A 26,157-nucleotide genomic window follows, 5' to 3' on the forward strand; every position below is an offset into this window, starting at 1 on the left:
AGGGGAGGATCTTGAAGTAGTAAAACATTAGAATTCGCAACACGGTCAAGAATCTAGGTATTGAGATACTTAGATAACTTCGGATAGGTGATTATTTCAAAGATCAAAATGAATTCATTGATTTAGCTAATGCCCTATCAAAATAAAAATTCCAAGCTAGATCTGCAAAACAATCTTTTGATTCGATATGCTTTGTGTTGATAGGTAGATCATTAAAACGTGTAGCACCCTCGTGCTCAAAGGTACCAGCCACACAACTTATGTTTTCAATATCATGCAAAATAATGTTTTCAGAGCACAGCTCTCTGTCAGGGTTGGTTAATTTGGATATACGTAGGAAAGATGGCCATTCGGGGTTATGGAGTGCGCTGTGTACGGTTTTTGCCATGTGAAGTCGACGGGTAGTCATTTCAGTTCGATAACATGTATGTGTTCGTAAAACCAGTGGCCAAAGATGATAATCTACAACAAATTGAGTCCCCGTCTCTCCAAGTATTAGTGTTGACTTCTATGGTTGAATCATAAAAAAAAAGCATGTCTTCAACATTTATATTTGGGAAGTAGGGGTTTCATTTTCATTGCTGGTAATTTATTTTTGCTACAGATTGTACACGTTTTTTTTTTATAAGAACGTCAAAAATTTTCGAAGCCTTCGGATGTTCTTAGTTTTTTGGATTTGCAGCCTAAAAATGTTCTTAAAATGTTCTTATTTTCACCATTTTGTGAGTATTTTTGTGCTATTTCCTAAGAAATTGGGTGTTTTCGAGTCCACAAAGCCTTAAAATGTTCTTAACATGTTCTTAATATTTCGGCCATCGAAGCCTTATGTTCTTATATACTTTTTTCTTATAAAAAGAAAAACGTGTAGAAAAATAATATGAGTCAGTGTGTTGTCTATTTCTTGTTTAACGAGCAGCATGTTCTTTTTGTGTATGTTTTCGTCCATAGGTTTACAACAATCTTGAAGTTTCATCATTCATCGATTCTTCTTCAGTTTGTGCTTTATCTGTACTGACTGCAAATATTTCTGGTACGCTGTGATCAAGGATGTAACTATTCTTCAAATCCTAAAAGTGTTGAAAATATGAAAAATTGTTTGTCTCATAAATTAACTGTGATTGTGTAGCAATATGTTAAAACAGTTAAAACCGTTCCCTTAATACTTTCTAAATTTTATTAGACATTTTCAAAATATTGGCAGAATGAGAAATCTAATCAGCAGAATATTATTCGGCTTTTTTTTCGGTTAGTCCTCGAACAAGGAAATTGAGCCTGATGAGCAGCCTCTACAAGGATATGAATGCTATGAGATTCGCTAGAGGTGTAAGCAGCCTATATTGAAATGGTCTTCTGTACGTTGTGGATGTCTTAAAAACTTTTTAGACGTCCTGAGATATATAGCAAATACACTGAATTATTATCAGTCAAAAAGTTTAGAAAAAAGTCAAGTAAGACAAGAAAATTTGATTTTTGAAAAATACATGTTTACGTTTTTTTCCACCCTTAAATTCTTAACTTGCTTACCTCTAAAAGTGCAGGGTCGGCATGTTGCATACCAACAGATTCCTTAAGAGTGATGAACAGGCTAACTTTCTCGAAGTTATTATTAACATAAATCCAAAAGAAGATTGTACATATGATAAGAGGAGTAACAAGGATTGCAATGGTGAAAACTTCTTTCAACAAAAACACTCCAACCATCAACAATTGGAAGACAAATACTATAACCATTATTCTAAAAAGGAAGAAATACAATTCGGCTTGCAAGTTTTATTTTAGAATTTTCAGTAAGTTTACAGAATTTACTTGCTTACCTAGCTCGCGAATCGAGTTGAAATTAATTGTTATGACGTCCTAAATTTATTGTTGTGACGGCAGTATTTGTTTTCTTTGGCTGGAGGTGTAGCCAGATTTTAAAAACAGAAGATGACTTATAAATAAATATTTCAATATCTTACCTGTTGAAGACATAAATCCAGAATCTACCACCGTGATCAAATTCTGGCATATAAACATGTGTCAATTGATAAAGATAAACAACATATCCGAATCCAAAAAAGATGATGACGAATGGAACAATAATCGGTGAAAGAACAGAGTATGAAAGTCCAACCAGGAAAAACAACAATGATTTCGAAAACTGAAAGTAAATAAATTAATGATTTATGTTGTTATAAAACTATAATTCTCAAATCTGAAGACTTTAAAATACAACAATTTAATATCAACCAATACTTACCAAAAGTTCATAAACAGCTCGTGGTGGCTTCCATGCTTCTAATCTTTGTCGTGGTGTTTTTGCCAAACTAAATGTAAAATGAAAAACTTTCAGTACTCTTATAATACGTTGGTGGAAATCTGTCAACATATCTAGCAAAATAACATACCTTAAGGGAGGGGGCGTACGGGGGTCGCAGACACCGAAATACCGACGCATATTTCTTGGATTACCGTCAACACTGACGGCAAAATTTGGTAAAATCCTTATTTTTGTCACCACATGGCATGTTTGACACCGAAATACCGTCACTTTTTTCTTCAAACACCGAAACACCGACAGAAAAAGGGTTAATACCGTCACACCGTCAAAGCCGTACGCCCCCCCCCCCTTAGGGGAAGAGTTTTCGTGGAAGTTATTTTCTCAGAATCTAATTTAGCGGTTTTGGGTGTCAACTGCGAAATTGAATTCCACGAAACACATAAAATCTTAAATTTCGAAAGTGTACCCCTAAAATTGGCGTTTACTCTCACCACAAAATCAAATGCGGCGAAATTTTCTTCCATTAAGGTATAGCAAAATAAAAATAACGTAAAGCCGATTCAGAGATTTTTGAGGTATGTTGTAACTCCCACAGGGAGTGATATCGGTAAAGTGTCAAAGAATAGGAAACTCTATCGCGATTTTTGAGTGCAAACACCTCTGGATGTGAGCATATGAAAATAACCTTGTAGCCCTTTTTAAACATGTTCTTGATTAAATATTGTTATATTTGATAAGAAAATATTTGGCGTTTACCGAAGATTTTCAGGCTACATATTAAGGATCAAGAATTAATGAAACTTGGATATAACATTGACATACCATTTTAATTTGAGCCAAATAACAATCATTGGTACAATTCGTGTCAAAGTTAAGAAATATCCAATCGCTGTAGCAAAAGCCACATAATTGATGTAAAATCCAGATTGACTGGGAATTGATTTCGCTAACAGATTTGGGATTTGGAATGGATCTTGAGCGATTGCAGTGATTTGTTCGATCAATGCGCCGGATAATACGTAGATGAAGAAAGAATTGACCGTCTAAAAAAAAGAAGAAAATGAGAATAAAATTCATACATACTCTTGACACGACATACTAGACTATCTAGATAGCCCCTTCCTTTGACGCGTAACCATGGCAATTCCAGGAGGGGGAGGAAGTAGGTGTTCAAAAAGAAAAAAAGTCATACAGGATCTCGGAGCAGTTTCCGTATTTCTGGTTAATTTTTTGGTGCAGGCAATCTTAATAGAGACTACCATCTATTCTACGACCGAACAGAAATGACATGTTTGTGGTTCGAATCAATGTTCACAAGACCATAGAACAGTTCACACATGACTTTAATTTATTAGCTTACCTGGAAAATAAACATGTATTTGAAAACCAACTCTGCACAAATCTTGGATGAATAATTTCCTTGAAGTCTTGCAATTAAGAACAAAATCTAATATGAAACAGAAATAACAGAAACTTATTAGTATTTAAAATCCAACTTATCAAGGTCCCACTTTCATCTAAAACTTATGAATTTTATGTGTCAAAATACCTTGGTTGACATTTTTAGTTTTCTTGAATTTCTTGAGTCATCTGTGTAGCGTCATACTTCGTACTTAGATTGAATCCTGTCTACATCCTATTCTTATCTGACTTATAAAATGAAAACCATTAATACTTACCAAAGGAAGGATCGCGAAAAATACGGCAATAAGAATGACAGGCAACAATCCTTCAGCGAAATTCACAAAACCAACTGATAATGCCCTTAAAACTGAAAGAAGAAAAAAATCAAATTCAGTTTTTGTAATACTTAGATGGGATCCGGGCTACATCCGATTCTTATTCAAGTCGAACACTGGGCGAAATAAGAGATTTCCAATCCTGGAAATATCTTGAAAATATGATATTTCCATATACATTTGTAAATATGGAAATATGACTTTTCTATATTTCCAAAGTTGTGGAAATATCATATTTCATGATGTTTCCAATTCTGAAATATCATATTTTCAAGAAATTTCCAGGATTGGAAATCTCTTATTTCGCCCAGTGGAAAGTACACGGATCGCATTGGATAGATTTTCCTTCAAGATCTTGAAGAAATGCTCTGATTGGCCGAAATCCCTATTGCGGTTTGTTTTGTGCGGGCTGAAATTCGTGCGACTCGATTAATTGAATTTCTCAACTGTCATTCTGATGCAAATTCAAACTGCGCAAAGTTATCATGCTAATTTTTCTCATGTGAGTTTATAAAAATGGGGGTGAAAATGAGTATGGATCCACACTATTTGATACTTTGATACTTTTAGAATTAACTAACAAAAAATCTTTTAAGAATACATACTGTCTGCAAGCCATGGCACTTCTCTTGCAATGGAGTTCAATTTTCCCAATGATGCGATAAAGGTTATTGGAATAGCCCAAAAGATTACCAGGAAGAAAATGAGAATGTAGCCAATCGCTTCTAATATCAATCTAGAATGGTGATTAAATCAAGCATTATAGTGCAAGATTTGTTGTTCTTTAGTACGAAACCCGTACGAAAGTCTCTAAAACTTGCTTGAATAAAAGAGACTAATTTTTGTCTCGATGTTTCCTTCTTCACAACTCGTTTTAGAGACTTCAATAAGCTCAAGAATTTGGTAGGTCCATATCCTCGACTGTAATTTTTCCAAATTAATTTGTTCCTCGTGTTATTTGTTTAAAGTATTTTTACTCAATTCTCTGATGTTTCTTGCAACCCTTAAGACTTCTTATTCCCACAATTTCCTATGCTTTGAGAAAGATATATTTAAGTCATTTTTATACTGAAAAAAGAACATTATGAATGCCTTATTTATAGTGCAAGTTAAATTTTGCCAGACCAAGTAAAAAAGACTGTTGAAAGCTGTGACAATCCTCTTCGTACCTGACATAGTAGTTCAATTTCAAAGCACACCAGAGAGTTTCTTTGACTTCAGGAGCAGTGCATGGCTGATAATCCATTGGATCGTTTGTCCAAGTACTTTTCAAAGCTAATTCTTTTGCTTTGATTGATTTGAAAACAACAAAAGCACAACTCATTGGATTTCTATTGCCTTTGGTTTTCTCAGTTGTCATATCTCCTTGAAGAACCTAAAGAATAGAAAGAAGATTCCGCATATTCAACACACATGTTACACAGACCCCGGTGGGACCCCATACCCACTGGAAATACACGGCCAAAAAATATTTCCCGGTGGAAAAATTAGCATAATACATCATATAGGAATTCATTTTCCCACTATAAAAAAGCCCATCCCAATTGAAAACAACAGATTCTCGGTTCAAGATGTTCGAGATGAGCTAGAGGGTAGTCGAGATGATAATTTTGCGCAAAATCTTTCAATTTTTTTCTTTATACCTCAAGTCGTTTTTCGTATTCTTGAGTTGCTTCAACCTTTTCACCGAAACAACAACATCCTTTAGTCATCATCTTCTTTTTACCATTGGAATCGTCGAAAAACTGAAATGGAAAATGGTCATTGTCATTCCTTTATTTCTTAACAGATGCGTATAGCTTTCTGGCCTCTCAAAGAGGTTATCTGGGTAACCAACTTGTTTTTTAGTGCGAAGTGCTGTGTGATCCTAACAATATAGTCTCTCTAACAATATATGTTCTAAACCAGGAGCACAGATTACAAGACCAGCAGTTTTCCCCTTTTTAGGAGTTCTTCTCAGAGCAGAATGAGACAGTTACTTACTTCTCAAATCGAGCTTTTTCCAGATTCTCTTAACCAACAGATCGCTTGTGGAAATATATATTATAGATAGTTATGTTTAAGAGCAATTATTCTAAGGAAGCTCAGAAAATAAACATCAGAAATGTAAAAAACATTTAGATATAGTAATTGACGTGGATTTTATCAATTTTTATAAAACATGTTTAATATAGAGACATACCTTTGAATCCTCCCACTGTAAAACATTAAGATCGTGCTTTTCGACCAGATTTGAATACTTCTTCAAATCTCTCACGACATATACACTTGCGACCTAAAAATGAATAATGGGTATTTTTAATTTCTTTCTCAGATGAGAAGGGTTCAGATTTGATTATTGCGAGGGGAAAACAAATTTTACTAGTGGTCCTGATATGAAATGAAAAATAAAAATAATAATAATTTTAATATATTAATTAGAATGACGCTATTTGGAATAATTAGACAACGAGAAGGAAATTACTCTAAGGACAAACAAACATGTAATCTCGGTACAAACGACAAGTATAGGTACCCCCCCCCCTAGGTATTGCTAGAAACTGATTCAAAATTTGGCAGACATATGAAGAATAAAAGTACGCTAAAGTAGGCTAAATGAAGCTAAAATAGCTAAACTGAGTAAATAAGATCTAAATCTCTATCAAATGGTCAAAAATCTAAATTTATATTTATATTTTATTTAGAGAGATGGGAGAGATCTAGGGAGACAATCTTTAAACCATAATGTTTTGATGAAGTTGTTTATGGTGGCAAGTTGTTGTCAAATGTTAGTGTTTTTAATCGACCACCCTTTGACAAAAAGTGCTGAAAAAAAGTTGTTGACATTAATCTCAAATCAATATACTCTCTATAAATGGAACATCTCTTTTAACTCGAGCAAATGTAAAAATTTTCTAACAAATTCTTATAAAAACCTCTCTATTACTCGAACATCCATAACTCGAATCTTCCTTTAACTCGAATGATATTATTGGTCCCTTGGAGTATTTTCTCTCTATAACTCAAATTTCTCGAGATTTTAGCCTTTTCTCCAACTTCGGGAAGTAATACTTGCTTCCTTTTAGGATTTAAATTAACATTAAACAAAATGAAAAATTGTTGATGCTAAAATGTTCAACCCAAAAAGTAGATAATTTATCAAATATTTCATTTCCATGGTCAACTCATTCCTGAACTAGAGAACAATTTTGCGAAAATTTCAAACTCTCCACAACACTAACTCTCCATAACTCGTACGATTTTCGACCCCCCCCTTGGGTGTTCGAGTTATCGAGAGTCTGTTGTATGATCTATATTTTGAAATATCAGCTTACAAAAGTAGATGAATCTTGTCGATTACTTTGCAAAAACTTAGCTCGGTCACGCGATTAATTTTTAAATAATAGGTTTAAGTTGCATAGTGAAGTGGTTACATTCAACTCCTGGAGGTGGTGGGGAGGGGGAGGCACCTAGCAGACGTCCGACTATTATTGGAGAAATATAAAAATTACCTCGTTGGGGAAAAGTTCGTTGACAAATTCATAAAGTTTGTCATCGCCGGTCATCTACGAAAAATAAAATGAAGATAAAAATGAAGACCCAAATGTTCCAAATTTTTTGGGATGAAAATATATTCTATAATAGCAAGATTAATTCGTAATACGATGTTTTCCCTTCAGAAGAAAGTTCTCATCGACAACTGAAAGTTCGTCTTTCTAGCTGAATATTGTCCACAACGCGAGCATGAAACTTGACATTCTGGAATATATCTTTTAATATTCTTTTTGTTAGAGAGGTATGCAGCTGCCAAATTGAGCCCATTGAAGTTTTCCGTAGAAAAGTCTCTTAAGCGAGTTTGGAGAACGAAGCATCGAGAGAAAAATTTGCCTCTTTTATTCAAGCAATTTTTAGAATCTTTTGTACTAAAGACGAACGACGTGGTTAATTTGGCAGATCAATTTCATGTTACATACTACCAAACGTATGCCAATCCTACAGATTTCTTCTTATGCTAATTCAAATTCATTGTCAATAAGAAAGTCAGGTACTTTTTATAAATGAATAAGAGAATATACCTAGTACGGGCTTAGCCGTGTTCGAATCCTGATTTTTGTACACCCCAGTCTCGCAGCCCCGGTGAAACTTTTTCCTACAGCGGGGATAAAAATTGTGGTGATTGAAATCTTAATGGGGATAAAAATTTCGTTATTGTTCCAAGGTAAAATAATCCCATGGGATGGTTTTGGAGTGGAATTTTTAAACGTTGAGTTTCGAATGGGAACAAAATCAAAGTCAATTTCTCAGTGGGGCTGAAAATCTAGGGTATTTTTCCCACCGGGGACAAAATTTTTGCCATATTTTCCAGTAGGACTGGAGCCCCAGTGGGTCTGTGGCAAAGGGGTGTTTTTGTCAGGAAATCTTTTTACCCTGAAATATAATAAACAGTAGCTCACTTACATTACTAGGAAGTTCTTTGACCAGCACTGCAAAATCTCTGGACTTTTTCATATGGCGTTGACGGTAACTGATATAGACTTTCCATTCTTGCAGACAAAACACAAGAATCAAAATCGAATACAAATATACTGCCACCCAATGTGCCCATAAATAATCCGACTTTTCTTCGACATTTGACATGCTCATTTTGGTTAACCCATCATCCAAACCATTCCCTCCGTGGACATTCAAAGGAATCAAAACACATATACCATATGGCAACGAACACACTGCAAACTTCAACATCAATCTCATGAAACGAAGAAAGACAAGAGCATCCATGCCAGCAAGCATAAAGATATCTTCATCTTTTGTTGAAAATGCGTCAGTTACCCACGAGAATAAACCTTCCTTGATCGAACTTTCAGTACCGAGCAATAAAAGTCGAGGGGCGAATACCTTTCGGTTCTTCTTTCTCGTAAAGGTGAAAAAGAGAATGGCCAAAATGAAGAAAATAACGCATAGCACCAAGACTGACTTGATTTTGTCTGCAGGTCTTTCCACACTTTCATCGGTGGATTTGTCAGCCGTCCCATTGGTCCCATTGGTCCAAGTTGTCCCATTCAATGCCATGGTATATATGTATCCTAAATCATTCAATAGAAATACTGTAGGTAAAACAAATGAAATGTTTTCCGAAACTGACAGAAATTAATTCTCCAAAAACCTACACAGACTCGCTTTAAAAGTTCAAACTTAATTAGTTTCCCATCATATTTCAAATCTATCGAAAAAGGAGACACGTGCCTCAAACAGTAATTATTAATCGCAAGAAATGGAATAACAAAGGATGCAATAAATAGCCACTGCAAAATACATATTTGGTATCGTTTCACTCAACTTCTATTACAGTGTACGATGTTTAAATGATTTGAAAGAATATCATATCGTAGTAAATGTAAAGGTTTTTTCCATCTTTTCTCGAGGTCAAATATGTTTCTCACTGAAGTGGTTAGTTGTTAGAAATAACAAACTCGTATTGTTCCTTGTTATGTATCCCTATAAGGAGAGGGTTGGTCCAATTTTTGTGTGTGTGAGATTTGGAGCTTTTTTAACATCTCTCCGAAATGAGTAAAATGTTTTTTCAATTTAAAGATAAAATGGTTACTAGGTTGGGTTGTGCTTCGTTTACATTATCTTTATTTTTTTTTATTAAACTGTTTTTCAGGCACTTCCATATTTCACAATGCTTGTCCCTGTGACGTCACTTGGAAAAAAGTTACAAAAATGATAAAACTATTCCGGATAAACAACTACACGTTTTTTTTTTATTAGAACCTATTTTATAAGAATATTGAGGCTGAAATTCGTCGAAAAATTAAGAACATCGTAAGAACATGCCCAGCCTCAGTTTGGAAAAAAATGACAAGAAGCTACATCGAGAGTCCAATATTATCCAAATTTTACCAATTTTAAGTGCTCTTTATTTTGCATGATATTATTGTCGATTTAGAGTCTAAAAAATTAAGAACGCATTTAAGAACAATTTGGGCTGAAAATTGCTAAAAAAATAAGCACATTCATAAAAAAAAAACGTGTAATCGTCTCGTTCTAATAAAAGGTCCTGCATTGATTGAATTGGTTATATGCGTTTTATTGATCGGAACATCAGCCTGTTGCTGCACTTGATAATACTTGCCGCATTTTGTAATACCTGCTGATGAATATTGTAATAAAACTTTGTTCCCAATTTGCATTAAGAAAAGATTGTCGCATATAATCTCCGTATGATTAATAAAATCCTCTTTGATTATGGTGTCCATATCATTTGATGACCTCAAGCAAACAGCGTTAACTTTTACGTACAAGTTTCAATAAATCTCAGCTGCCCCACCAGTGAGTAAACACCCTTCTTCCCATAACGTTTAATATATTAAAGTTAACTTAAGCAATCAATTACGAACCCGACGTCCTTTAACAGGCACCCAAGTATTTTTTTCTCACTAATTCTGCCTTAAACTACTTTGTTTTAGTACCAATTGTCATTTTGAGCAGTTTAGAGTCATTTAAAAAAGTTTGAAAATTTCTATTCGGTCTATTAACCTTTTTGACACCGCAGTAACTTTGAAAAAAAAGTGAACAATTTCACAACTTTTTTACATAAGATTCAAACTTCAAAGGACCGTTAAAGCATGAGGTGTAGCCTAAGAATTTGGCATTCTCATATTCTTTCTAAAAACACCAGTTTTATATGCCCCTATATGCCTTAAAATGAAATGATTTTGAGCTATAGCCAAGAGAGTGTGGTGCGGTAAAACTACCTTTTCAGAACGACAAATGGCGTCTTTCGAGCTCTAAGGCTTAACGGCGACGATTGTAGTAAAAAAAGAACGTTATTCTTTCAACAACATCCATCTGACGTCCAACAAATCAGGAGTCATCTCAATAAACAAGATGTAGACAATACTTCCTGCGTTTGGTGGCTTGGTTCCGATTTTGATCATCTATTTTCCTAAGGATGTTGCTTAAGCCATCACATCATGGTTACTATAAAAAAACAACAGTGGTAACCTTGGTAATAAAGCACGCAAAGAGTTTTTAAGTGTTTATCTCATTGAGGGGAAACAAATCGTTTGACTTTTTTTCGGTCGTCCACTTTATAACCAGACTACTTTATAACAAAAACAATTTTCTATTGCGTGAATATAACTTTTTTAAAAAACTTGTATAGAATTATAATGTGTCTTTTAACAGAATTCTATCGATGTATTTATCTCCGAAAATTTTTTGCTTATTTTAAGAAATAAATTTTCAAACAAATTAAATTATGGCAAATTATAAATTTGAAGTATCTGTATCTGTGTTTATTGATTTTTCAAAAAAAGGAGGAAAAAAAGATACTTGGACAGAGGGTGTGATGATAATTTGATGTGTGTTATGAATGAAAATACTGTAAACAAAAGTTATTTTCGTTTGAGTTTAAGAATAAGAAGTTAAGATTATCTTTTCACGGTGCTGTTAAGAGCAAAGAGTGTCAAAACAACGAGCTTAGTTACACAGACTCGCATAGACGACTAAAATAATTTTTATTAGAAATACTTCTGATACTTTTTTCAAGGTTGTTGTTGTGTCTCAAAGATAATCGTTTTTAAAATTCTGTTTGAGATCACGTTTAGTGTACTAGTTTAGTGTACTCAACATGTGCTTAATGGCCCCCCCCAGCGGTTTGCGTGAATGCGTGAATGGGCATTTTCGGTTGCGTGAATGCTTGAAAATTGAAAAAAAAATGCGTGAATGCGTGAATTGAAAAAAGTTGCGTGAATGTGAAAATCCACTTTTAGATTGCGTGAATGCGTGAATCTGGGCTATTTTGTGCGAGAATACGTGAATTTCCCCTTTTTTCCACCGATTATGTGCAGTTTTCCCGATTTTTCAATGTTTCCCAGATTTCTGAAAAATCGGGTTATTGCGTGAAACTCGAGGAAAGTTTGCGTGAATGCGTGAATTCCGAAAAAAAATTGCGTGATTGCGTGTTGAGGGTTCGCTGGGGGGGGGGGGGGCTCCTTAATATTATTTCGAAGACGCTTTTATGTGTTATTTTAAAAAATGCAAAAAATTCTTCTAATAATGTGAAAAATTAAAATTTGTAATTTCTTTTACCAAACTCGTAAGATGATTAAAATATCACTAAATATTATTATCACTAAATAAGTAAATATCACAATAAAAGTTGCTTACAATGAAATAAAAAAGAGAAAATTGTGCATGAAAAAAAAAGGCTTCTTCTTATTATATATCCTTTGTACTATCAACATAAGATTCAAAATAATTATCTACTTGAAACCCGGGGGGGGGGGCACTGACCTTGACGGCCGACAGGGACGTGCCGCTGGAGTTTGAAAAAATGGACCCTGTCAGATATGAATATCTGGTAAATTTGGGACCCTGTCAAAAAGAAAAATCGGAAAATTTTCCCATTTTCACCGTGAAAATTGCCAAAAATTACCAAGAGTCGACCCTGTCAGATGAACATCTTGAAAATTAGTAAATTTAAGACCCTGTCAGATATCTTCAGAGCCTAAAAAAGGGACCCTGACCAGCGACACGTCCCCGTACCCAATTTTGCCTAAGTGCCCCCCGGGACTTGAAATAATATTGTTCAGTAAAATTATCAATTTGAGAAGATTCCATTAAGTTTAAAATGGTGGAATTATCTCAATCTTTGACATCTAAAATAAAATGTACAAGTATATGTCTTCTATATGTTCTATCTAAAATATCCATGGATAGAGTGTCAGAATGTTAATGACTAGGGAGTATACAACTTTTTTGTCATTCAAAATGTATATTGATATGTGCTGGGCATCTAAAGATGTCTCTTTGTTTAGACTGAATTTCACCATTGTTTTTTTATCTTCTTCTTCGAGGTGAAACGTAGACAGATCAAGTTAAAACAATATCGTATCTTTGTTGTTGTTGTTTTGTTTTTATGTTTACAACAATTTGGAATCTTCTTTGGCTAATGAAAGCGAGTCTTCTTCAGTTTGTGCTTTATCTGTACTGACTGCAAATATTTCTGGTACGCTGTGATCAAGGATGTAACTGTTCTTCAAATCCTAAAAGTGTTGAAAATATAAAACTTGTTATTAATTGTAAGTGATTTTCAGAGGGAAAATAAGCAATAATTCTTTATTACGTCAAACTTTGAATTGATATAAAAAATTCCTTGGTTTTTGAATAATTAGTTACGAGTGGCCAAGATTTTGGTGTAAGTAAGTATGATGTAAGTATGACGCAGTTAAAACCCCCGGATTTTCTTTTAGTCGATAGAACGGTACGAATAATGCTCATGCAAATTTGGGTTATTTTGGTTTTATACACGTTTTTTTTATAAGGAACCTTAACTTTGCTCTGAGCCTGGAGTTCCTGATTTTTACAGAGAATTTCAGCCTCAAAGTTCCTTATCGAGTTCCTTATTTACATAGCTGCTAAGTTTGGATAACCATCGCTTACTGTTCCTTAAGACTTGTTTTCTTATTCTCAGCCTGAGCAGTTCCTAAACAATTCCTTATTTTTTGGACCATTTTCAGCCTCGAGTTCCTTATAAACGTGTTCCTTATATAAAAAAAACGTGTAACATGTCATAAGTAGCTTACGTCAAGACGTTCTTGGTAACCATTTTTCATACCAACAGATTCTTTAAGCGTGAGATACAAACTGATTTTCTCGAATTTATTGTTGACATAAATCCAGAAGAAGATTGTACAGACGATAAGGGGGACGACAAGGATACCAGCAGTGAAACCTTCTTTTAATAAAAACACTCCAACCATCAACAATTGGAATAAAAACACTATTACCATTATTCTAAAAAACAAGAAAAAAGTTAAGTGGCATGCTCCGAAAAATTCTAAAGCTTTTAGGCAGCTGAAGAATTGTTTCCACAAAGGGCCACTATGAACAGAACAAGAACTGGGAAAATCGAACAAAACAGAAAGACTTAAATTTAATTATCTAAAAATAATCTTAATCAAAATATTGCATATTGCCTAAGGTTTTAGAGCTATTTGTTGTCCGGCCAAAACTGGTGAATAAAAAATCCAAAAGAAGATGTTTTTTTAGGACAAAAAAGACGAAAATATTCGAGGGTGACGAAAATTTTGTCTGACGAATAATTAATTATTTCGACAAAAAATTAGGCCGACCTTATTTTGTCTAAGCATAAGATAGGTAATTTGTATCTCTGTTGCAAGTTTTTCAAGTGGACCCAAGTTCAATCCTCGTGAGGCCTTTGGTGGTGAAAATTTAATGTTTTTAGCAAGGACCCTCATTGATAACAGTTCAATTTAAATAAATAAATAAATGAATGAAAGTCATTTTACTTACCTGTTGAAGATATAAATCCAGAATCTACCACCGTGATCAAATTCTGGCATATAAACATGTGTCAATTGATAAAGATAAACAACATATCCGAATCCAAAAAAGATGATGACGAATGGAACAATAATCGGTGAAAGAACAGAGTATGAAAGTCCAACCAAGAAAAACAACAATGCTTTCGAAAACTGAAAGTAAATAAATTAATGATTTACGTTCTTGTCACAGACCCGGTGGACGCCCTACCCCGGTAGAAAAATAGGCTAAAAAATCGTCCTCGGGGGAAAAAATATTCTACATTTTTAACCGCACTGGGACTCCAAAACCTTTCCCGCTGGAATTTTTGAGCTTGAATCAATAGATTTTCTATCCCTATTAGAATTTCGATAGAAATTTTCATCCCCACTGAGGGAAAAGGTTCTACCGGGGCACTGAGACAGGGGTGTCTTCGTTGTTAAAAGACTATAATTCTCAAATCTAAAGACTTTAAAATACAATAATTTAAAAATAGTATATCCGAAAGCAGCCGGCGAGGCGACCTTTTTTCCGATGTGTTCTGAGAGCATATTTCAGCTAGAAATTTTGATCTGTTGTGATCAGATCTTTGAAAATTAATCAGCTAGAAATAATGATGTGTTCTGGTGAGACAGGGATATAATCAAAGTCATCTACCGTGTAACCCTAGAAATTTTCAGAACACATCTTTCGTGGAGCAAAATAAATATCTTACAAGTTTATTTTGGCAAACTGTTTTCCCTAGATTTAGAACACATCAAACCATAAAGTAATGATAAGTTTAGGGAGACAAAAGGTGCGATAAAGGTTTCCTAGAAATCAGAACACATCATTTGTATAAAAAATTGAATGGTCATAACATTTGGTTTCCTAGAAGATAAGAACACATATTTCCAAAAAATCTCTCCGCCGGCTGCTTCTGTATATCAATCAAGCCTCACCAAAAGTTCATAAACAGCTCGTGGTGGTTTCCAGGCTTCTAATCTTTGTCGTGGTGTTTTTGCCAACCTTAAAGAGAGATAAAAATACAACAAAAGTGTAATCTTCCTGAACCTCCATATTTCGCGCTACTTTGGTAGAATTTAACATTATTGGTTTTACTAACATTCTGCTTGTTATCCTATAAAACATCAACAAAATCTTACCATTTCAATTTAAGCCAAATAATGATCATAGGGACAATTCTGGTTAATGTCATACAATAACCAATAAAAGTTGCAAAAGCAAGATAATTGATGTAAAATCCAGATTGACTGGGAAGTGATTTGGCTAACAGATTTGGGATTTGGAATGGATCTTGCGCGATTGAAGAGATTTGTTGGATAATGGAACCAGATAATACGTAGATGAAGAATGAATTGACCGTCTAAAGAAACAATGTTTATACATTTAACGTCATGATTTAGCACTTAAAGGGATCTAAAAATCTGAAAGAGTAGGAGAATTTGTGGTCAAATACAAAGCAATTTAATTCTTTATTATTGCATTTCTCAAGTCAACATTGTCAACATTGGATTCGAGATTCTTGCATTGCGTTAGGCGTACACACCTTCCTTTCGTTTATATTAAAACAATTTTAAAAATAATTTAACTTACTTGGAAAATAAACATGTATTTAAAAACTAACTCTGCGCAAATCTTGGTTGAATAATTTCCTTGAAGTCTTGCGATTAAGAACAGAATCTAATATGGAACAAAATAACGAACAAGTTAGTTTAAAAAAAAAAAAATAGAACAGTTTCCAATTTTCTATTGTACAATGACCTCTGACTTATAGGTTAGGGCCGATTCCCATTTTTGGAAAGGTGTATGTCTTGTCTTATCTTACAGTTTGCAGGAGATAGTGTCGTACGTAATGAAGAGAAATCACTAGGGATGTTAGATTGAAAATATTAAAATGCTTACCAATGGAAGCAGAGCAAAGAAAACAGCAATGAGAATGACGGGTAATAATCCTTGGACGAAGTTCACAAAACCAGGCGACAATGCATTCAAGACTAAAATAAAATTAACAGGCTTTCCAAATTAAGTGTAAATTACATATCAATTCATTACACACCAAATATTTTTTCATGCAGAAAGACTATCTTCTAATCCCGGGGAGGGGGGGGGGGTAATGGGGTCGCAAGATGACGGGGGGGCTGCCGCCTGACTTTCGATCCTTGGACCCTTACTGGGACTAAAAAGGAGAAAAGAAGGGAAAATTTTGTGAGTTTACGACCCTTATTGGGACTAATTTAACAAATTTTGACCAAATTTTGATCTTTCCGGGGGTAAAAAGTTGAAATTTTCCTATTTCTCCGACCCTTAATGGGACTGAAATTTGATTTTTCCAACACTTAGCGGGACTTTGGGAATCCAAAAAAGGTACCCTTAATGGCGACACATACCGTACCCTCCATTTTCCCAAGTACCCCCGGGCTTCCAACGAGAACATTCAAACATTCTACTAATATACGCTATACTATGTAATGACAGAAAGGCTGAGTCTATTCATATTTCTGTTTAAATCACATACTGTCGTTTATCCAAGGTACTTCTTTAGCAAGAGAATCTAACTTTGCAATGGAAGCAGCGAAAGTAATTGGGATGGCCCAAAACAATACCAACAAGAAAACAATAACATAACCAATTGCTTCTAATGCCAACCTAGAGAATATAAAGTTTAGTAAAATGTTAATTCATTTACACGCCATGTATAACACAAAGGCGTATAAAATATAGAACTATTTAAAAAGAGCAAAACGAGATGGCCTTCAAAAATGTCTATTATAAGAGAAGGGTGAATCTAGACATAAGGATTGCTGTATGCTGAGATATTTAGTTCTAAATCTAAATCGAGTATATCATTACACCCCCTTCTCACAGACCCGGTGGGAAATTTTTGACCAGTGGGGATAAAATTTAGAACCTAAATTTCAATGGGGATAGAAATTCCGTTCTTTTTTATGACCGGAGATTTGAATTCTATTGTTTCAACTACAAAAAAAACAGTAGGGATGGAAAACTAAGATAGAAAGTTTCCGAGGGGGATAGCATTCTTTGTTATTTTCCACCGGGGACAAATTTTCTGGGGTTACTTTCCACCGGGGACGTTTTTGGGGCTATTTTTCCAGTGGGTGGGGGGTCCCACCGGGGCTGTGAGAAGGGAGTGTATCATTAAATACTTTACACTCTATCGACTCTATCGCAGTGATTGAGCTACACGAGCTGCACCTCTAGATCCGTGCTTGTAAGAATAGACAAGGGTGACTGTCAAGATGACTTTCTGAAGACTTGATTTAGCTTTAACAAACGAATACAATACGCTACGCTTTGGGGGCTTGCTGATGCAAATCCATTGTTTAGGAGTGTCAGGGATATGTTATAGCGGAGCTGGATGAAGGACGAGAATTCCTTAGCGGATTGCTTCTTTGTCTTTTCTATTGTAAACTGTTGATAATAGAAATCCATCTCTGTCCCCTTGAGTGTTCTGTTTTTATAAGAAAAATTAGGCAGACAAAGTATTCATGCAGTACGTTTGCACATATTTTGCTATGATGTTCCCGCTTTTCATCAAAATAATTTTTTGTAGAAGATACCCCAAAAGCTTCCTTGTAAATAAAATCTATTTTTATCAGCCACTATCCTTATGATGTGGATTTGTGATACTTGATTTGTTTGCCTCTTATTATTCGTTTTTAACTAATTTAGTCTTATAATAGGTATTTATATTTATTCTAATGTATATCTCTTTATTTTTATCAGCGTGTGTTATGAATTTGAGAAGCTTTCACGATTTCTCTTTAAAAATTTCAGATGTAAATATTTTGACAAATATTGTTTCAATTGACATGAATTTTCTCCCATAATCAGACATACCGACTTGCTATCGGAAAATATCAGTTAGAAAGTGAGGCACCCCGCGGTGTAGCGCGGTATTTCAAATGAAAAAGAGCTATTTATAATCTTAGAGAAGAAACTTCTTATAACTTTACAATGAAAACAATGTTTTTAATTTTTTTAAATTGTCATTCACCAATGTTTTACAGACCCTCTTGATAATTAAAAGTTTTTAATCGTGAACGATAAATGCAGCAGCAGAATCATTGGCTAAGAGGAAATCCAAATTTCACGAGTTTGCAATTAAAAAAGTTAAATTTCATATCAAATTTTAATGTCAGGGACAGAGATAGAACAAGGCTTTTTAATGTGCGTTATCCAGCTCCGCTATAACATATCCCTGGGAGTGTTCAGTCTTTTTTAACTTTAATCCTTCATCAATAAGTAAAGATTCTAGATTTGGAAGACGTCCAGGGTGTTGTTCTGTTATGACCAGATTAAGTCAAATGAAACAGAAAGCTGTGAAACTCCTCTTCGTACCTGACATAGTAGTTCAATTTCAAAGCACACCAGAGAGTTTCTTTAACTGTAGGAGCAGCACATGGTTGATAATCAATTGGATTGTTTGTCCATGTACTTTTCAAAGCTAATTCTTTTGCTTTGATTGATTTGAAAACAACAAAAGCGCAATTCATTGGATTTCTATTGCCTTCGGTTTTCTCGGTTTTCATATCTCCTTGAAGAATCTAAAACGAATAGAAATATTATCATCCTAGTTATTAACGCCTATCCATATCTTGAAAATTATTAGTGGTGGCAGAGGAGTATTCTTCACTTTCACGTTAATATTTTTGTCTGATCTACTTTAAATCTTTTGAGAGAAATTCCAGCAGAAGATAGTCAAAATCATTCATGTTATGAGTCCTATTATTATATGTTCATGTTAGAAAAATGAGCAGATCTAATAAGCTGAAAGATTGGGGGAAATTATTCTGCACTAGTATATAGGATAGAAAATGATACAAAATTCATTTTCTTATATTTTTACCTCGAGTTGTTTCTCGTATTCTTGAGTTGCTTCAACCTTTTCACCGAAACAGCAACATCCTTTGGTCATCATCTTCTTCTCGTCATTGGAATCGTCGAAAAACTGAGAAAAGAAAAAAATATCTTAAGTAGATGAATTTTGCTTCTGTCGCTTCGTCGGGTGACCATCTTGTTTCAAGAACGCTTTCGTTTTCTCGGCCAATCAAATCGCAGGATAGTCTCAAATTTCGCAGAGACCAATCAGATTGCAGTATAGTCCCAAATTTGAAATCAAACAATAATTTGACACAGCTCTTATTGTTTTAGCAGTCAAATTTGGGAAAATCTGACACAATACGGTATCTGATTGGACGAGAGTTGAACAAAAGGCGCTATTGTTCAAATCAGTCAAATTATGGTAGTCGCATGCGGGGAATATATGGCCACGAAGTCATGTACATGTATAATAGTTGAAAGATTACTCTTACATAGACACTATATCAATCAAAACAAAAATAAAGTCAATGTAAAGAGATCATCTTTCAATCAAACCCAATAATTCTTTTATTGCCGTAAATTTGTCTTTTATATTGTTTCGAAAAGACTAATTGATTGACAACTCATTTCAAAATTTGTTGAGTTGAAGTAAAATCAATATAAAATTGTATATTTAATTATAAATACAGAGAAATCTCTTCCGCTCAAACTTGCAGGAGACGCTGTTCGACATAGAAAAGGTTTGGTATAGAGATGTTTGACCCCAGCCGTTTGCGTGATTGTGTGAATGGGATTTTTTTGCGTGATAGCGTGAATTCAGGTTGCTTGCGTGAAGCGTGAAAAGTGAGTTTTCGATGCGTGAATTAATAAAACTTTGTTGAGATACTGATAAGAAAACAAACAGAAAAACAAGTCCATCTTAGCCGTTTCAGCACCCTGGAATCAGCTCCAATAGAAATTTTTGGCCCCGCAGCGATTCTCAACCATGGTGGTGCCTCAGTTTGGCTCTAAGCTAAGGTTATCACTTCAATTGGCCCCCTAACTTTCAACACTGGGCTCCAGTCCCTTAATCACTTTCAAAAGATGATATAGGTTACTTTTTAGAAAAATAATTAGCTATGAGCTGCCGGGGAACCCTGTGGTAGCAGCAAGAACGTAGTGTAAAGTGCAGTATTTCGTAATAAGGAAAGGTTTGAAAATTTTATATGAATTTTGTATGGGGTTTGGATTTGAGGAGGGTTGACTCCCAGGTAAGGGAGGTTCAACTCCTCCTCTAGAAACGTAATGTGAATTTTTGATACGTGAATTGCTAAATGCGTGAAACTTTCCCCGATTATAGAAAAAACAGGATTGCATAAATGCATGAATTTTGAAAAATATTTGCTGGAAGACATGAATTGAGGGGTGACCTGGGGGGCCTCTGAGATGACAATAAAGATAGAGAGAGAGAGTTGGCTGTATGTATAGATACAATAGAAAAATAATAGATCAATAAAGATTTTTGTTCCATTGAAATACCTTTGAATCTTCCCATTGTAGAACAGTAAGATCATGCTTTTCGACCAAAGTTTTATATTTACCCAAATCTCTAATAACATAAACACTTGCAACCTAAAAATGATCAATGATTCATTAACAATGATAATTTTATGCCATTTCAAATATTTTAAAGGCTAACTTGTTTGAAAGCGGATCTAAAAATTACCACGGAATTTGAGATAAATTCCGACGAGCAACGGAGAATTAGCAAAATACACTCTTCACTCTGTGTTGCTATGACGTGTTTCTGGATGTATCAGTACAGGTGTGTCTAACTTCATACAATAACCGTACAATAATAGTACCAACTTGTATTTAAAATGATATATTTACCTCGTTAGGGAAAAGTTCATTGACAAACTCATAAAGAGTATCATCGTCAGTCATCTGAAAAAATAAGAAAATGAAATAACTAAATGGATGATCATCAGAGTTTTAATGGGGGTGGATTGGAGAGAGCGTAAGTATATTTTGGTTGGTTTATGAATTTACTCTTTTGTCCCTAATCGTAGGAGGTGGGGTCTAATTAAATGAGGGCGGGGTCCCCCAACATTGTTTTCTAGTATAGTAGAAGGGGTAATAAGTGGCTTAAAGTGCTGCTCTCGTTAAAGGCGATTTCAAAATCGTTGAGTTTTCAAAGATATTTCAAATATTTTTTGAATTAGAGCACATTTTAGGTAAAAAAATTTGGCAATTTATTCCCAAAAAATGGAAATTGAGCCTCCCCCCTACAAATAGGAGCAAAAGTTTAGGTTCATTTCCTAGAATAGTTGAGCTTAGATTTCATGAATACGTCTGTTGAAAGGAAGTTTATAGTAGGCAGTTACTCTCCCAGAGCTCCTTGAGCATTCAAAGCTCAGAAAATTCTTTCGTGCAGTTATTCTGTTGCAAAGTTCAAAGACACTTATATATGATAAACTATTGTTCACTCACGTTTTTAGGAAGTTCTTTGACCAATACAGCAAAGTCACTGGACGTTGCGTTCTTCAAATGGCGTTGACGGAAACTGATATAGACTTTCCATTCTTGCAGACAAAACACAAGAATCAAAATCGAATACAAATATACTGCCACCCAATGTGCCCATAAATAGGCCGACTTTTCTTCGACATTTGACATGCTCATTTTTTCTAACCCATCATCCAAACCATTCCCTCCGTGGACATTCAAAGGAATCAAAACACATATACCATATGGCAATGAACACACTGCAAACTTCAACATCAATCTCATGAAACGAAGAAAGACAAGAGCATCCATGCCAGCAAGCATAAAGATATCTTCATCTTTTGTTGAAAATGCATCAGTTACCCACGAGAATAACCCTTCCTTGATCGAACTTTCAGTACCGAGCAATAAAAGTCGAGGGGCGAATACCTTTCGGTTCTTCTTTCTCGTAAATGTGAAGAAGATAACAGCAAATACGAAAATGAAGACACACATGACCAATACTGATTTGATCTTCTCTGAGGGTTTCTCAACCAGGTCTTCGGCCAGCGTTCCATTCTGAGCCGTTCCGTTTAACGACATAATGTCTATGATATTCTATTGTTGGGAATAATTAAATATAAAAGGATGAAAATATATACTTGGAGAGTAAGAACCTCTTCATACCCAGCTGGCAAACAACGTTGTTTCAACGTTCATGTAACGTTATATGGACGTTGTGAACATTAGATGGACGTTGAAACAACGTTGTGTGCCAGCTGGGTAAGCCTCAGACTTTCAATATGACAATTCCCTATTACATACGAGTTACGAACGTTTCCCTTGGATTTCCTAGCCACGATCTGTAAAAACTCTTTAGTTAAAGATTTTTTTCTCAAATTTTCAAAAGAGTCCTTACAAGAGTATATTCTTTTTTGCCCAAGTATGCCCCCGGACGAAATTTTTTTTCATTTTTTCATTTTATGTGCCACAAAACAAGGGAAGGTGAGCGATATATTTCAAAAGGAAATTCACGTCTTCTTCGGAGATCCTTTATTTAAATCCTATATCCGTGCCTGAAGATCTACTTTCAAGAATAATCCAACATCTTGATACGATTCTTTTTAACGAGATTTCAAGATATTTATAAATCTAAAATGTTCAAAGAAGTTTTCATTAAAGTTATTCTGAAAACTTTTTCAAGAAAGGCCAACCCAAAAAATTATTCGTTTCTGCGTTACCGGGTGAAAAATTAAAACTTATGCGGGAGGCTAGAAACTCTTTTTTGGGAAAAAGTAGAATATTTTGAGAACATTTGGAATTTTAGTCCCATTATTTAGGGTCACTTTTTTCGCAAATTTCGGCAAATTTTTTGAAAAAACAAGTCCCACGTAGGGTCTATTTTTCGAACCTCAGCAGAGCACCCCTGTCCGTCGGCAAGGGTAGTACCCCCAGGCAAGCTATGTACTGATACTACTAAAATACATACCCCGATGGTGTTAGAGGACCAACCCATTATTTCCAATGTTGTTTTATGTTGTTCCGAATCTATACCACTAAACTATACTTTTTATCAAAACGACAGATCGTATACTAAATAACTTCCACCATTTATCTTACATGGCAACAGCTTTGCAGCTTTGTTATGATTATTGTTGTGTTTGCGAAAAGAATTATCATACATGAATCTCGTATATAAATAAATTGTTCGATATTTTGTTCTGGGTCAAATGTTTTATCGTGTTTCATTGAAAAATTTATATCATTCAATTCCTTTCATTTACATGTAAAGAATTGTAAATTTACTCTTATATTCATGATTGAAACTATTCATAGTATTTCCATGTTTCTTTTATTTTGTTATTTTTACTTAATCCAAAGTTTCTATGAATTATAAATTTATAATTTTATTGTTTTATTGTTGTTTTAGTCAACCGTTTATTTGAAACATATAATATATGATTATGGTTTCATGTCAGCCTTTTTTTTCACTGACCCAGAAACGAAAATATTATGGGTGTTTGTTTACCTTTTTTTAATTTGTATAGCAGAATACATATTGACTATAATGCATTTTATTTACAAATGTATTACATGAAAAAGTTCCTACGTAAATACAAAAATATTCTACGTGTGACGTCAACACGGAAAGTTCACATTGTGCTTGTTTTAAACTAGTTATCGTTTAAAATTCACTTTAGCAATAAAGTGTCGTATCTAAAAATACGACAAAATCAACTTTTAGATCCGCTTCTGACTGTGTTTATAACATGTTGTATACTAAACTACCGTCCGAAAGCAAAGGCCAAAAGGCCTATCTGAGCCAGAAGTAGCTTAGCTGTTCCTGAAAAATTGGAAAAATAATTATCCTGGAAAATGTAGCTGTTCCAGGCAAAATTATGAATGGGTCAGTAATTTTCCCATTGACTAGAAGGGGGGGGGGTTGCGATTTCCGAATTTTCGAATAATTTTGCTAAGATTTCCGAGATTCCGTAAAAAAATACTTGCAATTCTGATACCGATTTTTTGGAGTATTTTTCCTCGCTTTGACTAATTTTTCATCAAATTTGATTTTTCATGTATGAATTCCGAAAAAGCAAAGAAAGGGGATAAAAACTTTATAATACTGAAATTCCGAAGCAAAAATTCATGGATTTTCGATACCAAAGCAATTTCAGCATTCCGAAATACCGAAGGAATTTTACCCAATTTCCGAAATTCCGAAGAAAATAGGGTCTATTTCCGCAATTCCGAAATACCGTACGCCCCACTAGAAAATAGGAGATATTCCTGTAGACTGTAGAAATTTTTCTCTTAAGTTCGGAGCTGTTCCTGGCGGGGTTAGGGTTAGGGTTAGGGTTAGAAATTTTGGAAATCCAAAAAAGGCGTACCCTTAAGGGCGGCACATACCGTACCCTCCATTTGGCTAAGTACCCCGGACCTGAAAATAATGATCTGTTGGCCAACAATGACGTCATCTCCTAAAAATCGGCCAACAGCTGCTTCTGAATCTTTTATTCAAAAGCTCGACTTGACCAATGATTTACTTTTTCACTATGCCAGAAACTTCTTACTTTGTCAATTTTTCACTTTGCAAATCTACTCAAGCTATCACAAACCATTCTGAACAGGAAATACTTTTGCACAACCTCTCGTTTCATTCACATCACTTACCGTCTGATTGTTTATCCAAGATAAGCTAGCTGCTAACCTTTCATAATCCTCGTACGATAATGAAGGGAGAGGCTGATAAAACAATTTGTTACCTTAATAATAATAATCTACAATACAAGCAGAGATATTGGAAAGGGAGATGAGAAACGCGCTATTCATGTATATGTATATAATACGTGCTGTTTTACTCTCGTTTCTTTTGAAATCGTTGAAATTAGCTATTTCATTAGCTCCTTTCTAGAATATAGAAATAACAGAGTAGCCGGGGTTTGTAGATGCCAAATCTGGTCGCAGAATTCTATTGGCTGTTAAACAATTGTTGAAATCATGTGATATTATTGTTTTGATTGGAAGTACGCGAACCTGATTGGCTAACCTTATCAACAGCTTTTTTTGGCACGGAACATTCAGACCAAATGTAAAAAAATTCAAACTGGGTCAAAAATACCATACTCTCAATGAGTAGCTTGTGATGGGATTTTTGCTTATGTGGTGTAACTTTGAATAGAGAGTATGGATCTCCAGACTAGCTCCTTTCTTGTTCATAATCATTCACTTAATCCTTCTCTGCGGATGGCAATTACAGGCAAAGAATCTGAATTTGGATTTACCATAACTCCAAGAAAATCCAGGAGACACCCTTCAATCGTCCTGACTGATCTAGACTTAATCGCTGATGATATAGCGTTACTATCAGATGATATTGCGAAAGCACAAAAGTTGTTGTCTGCAGTGGAAGGAGAGTGTAGTAAGGTGTGACTCGGAAAAAGAAAACGAAATACCTTGCATATAACATCGATAGTCCTACACCACTCCACACATCCAACGGTACCAACCTTACTTGGGTGGACAATTTCAAATACCTCGGGTCCTGGGTAAACTCTACTGACAAAGATGTCAGTGTCAGAAAACCCCTTGACTGGCAATCACTTAAAGGTATGAACAAGATATGGAAATCTAACCTGAACACCTCCCTAAAAGTGAAACTTATCATAGCAACTGGCGAGTCTGTATTATTATACGGTTGTGACATTAACAGCAACCCAAGATGTTGAGGGTTGTCAAAAATGTGCACTGGAGTGATCGAATACCTAACACAGAGTTGTACGGGAAACTTCCATCTTTAAGCGATAAGATTGTATCAAGACGACTCCAATTAGCTATAGTTTTTTTCATCCTGAGCTCAGCACGCATCATCTTATTCTTTGGGAACCGAAGCATGTTCATCGCTAGCTGGTTCATCGCAAACAAGGAAGACCAAAAAAACGTACATCGATACCCTCAGAAGAGATACAGGTATATACAACTCAACTGAATTGGTAACACTGATGTCCGATAGATCCGTTTGGCGAAGAACACAGG

The 26,157-nt window shown here is 34.9% G+C and overlaps 1 protein-coding gene across 3 annotated transcripts; it reads right to left on the bottom strand.

Annotated features, from left to right (window-relative positions):
- Positions 1 to 716: 716 nt before the first annotated feature.
- On the bottom strand, positions 717 to 22,235 carry LOC136809429 (uncharacterized). 3 transcript variants are annotated; one of them, XM_067065959.1, is made up of 13 exons: positions 8,437 to 9,097; positions 7,491 to 7,544; positions 6,182 to 6,274; positions 5,643 to 5,744; positions 5,169 to 5,374; positions 4,605 to 4,735; positions 3,940 to 4,031; positions 3,621 to 3,707; positions 3,083 to 3,303; positions 2,240 to 2,306; positions 1,959 to 2,140; positions 1,525 to 1,735; positions 717 to 1,067 (listed from the first exon to the last, which is right to left on the bottom strand). In XM_067065959.1, exons 1-13 carry the CDS (start codon positions 9,046 to 9,048, stop codon positions 951 to 953), a joined length of 2,175 nt encoding a protein of 724 aa, XP_066922060.1. In that variant the 5' UTR covers positions 9,049 to 9,097; the 3' UTR covers positions 717 to 950. The 3 variants fall into 3 exon arrangements, with proteins under 3 accessions (XP_066922060.1, XP_066922063.1, XP_066922062.1); XM_067065962.1 differs by lacking the exons at positions 1,525 to 1,735; positions 1,959 to 2,140; positions 2,240 to 2,306; ... (7 more) ...; positions 7,491 to 7,544; positions 8,437 to 9,097 and adding exons at positions 13,572 to 13,782; positions 14,302 to 14,483; positions 15,252 to 15,318; ... (7 more) ...; positions 21,028 to 21,081; positions 21,628 to 22,235 and having other exon boundaries at positions 915 to 1,067; XM_067065961.1 differs by lacking the exons at positions 717 to 1,067; positions 1,525 to 1,735; positions 1,959 to 2,140; ... (8 more) ...; positions 7,491 to 7,544; positions 8,437 to 9,097 and adding exons at positions 12,046 to 13,031; positions 13,572 to 13,782; positions 14,302 to 14,483; ... (8 more) ...; positions 21,028 to 21,081; positions 21,628 to 22,235.
- Positions 22,236 to 26,157: the final 3,922 nt, after the last annotated feature.

The sequence above is a fragment of the Clytia hemisphaerica genome, unplaced genomic scaffold (genome assembly GCF_902728285.1).
Source record: "Clytia hemisphaerica strain Z4C2 unplaced genomic scaffold, Clytia hemisphaerica genome assembly, whole genome shotgun sequence".
In the NCBI taxonomy this organism is placed as follows: Eukaryota; Metazoa; Cnidaria; class Hydrozoa; order Leptothecata; family Clytiidae; genus Clytia; species Clytia hemisphaerica.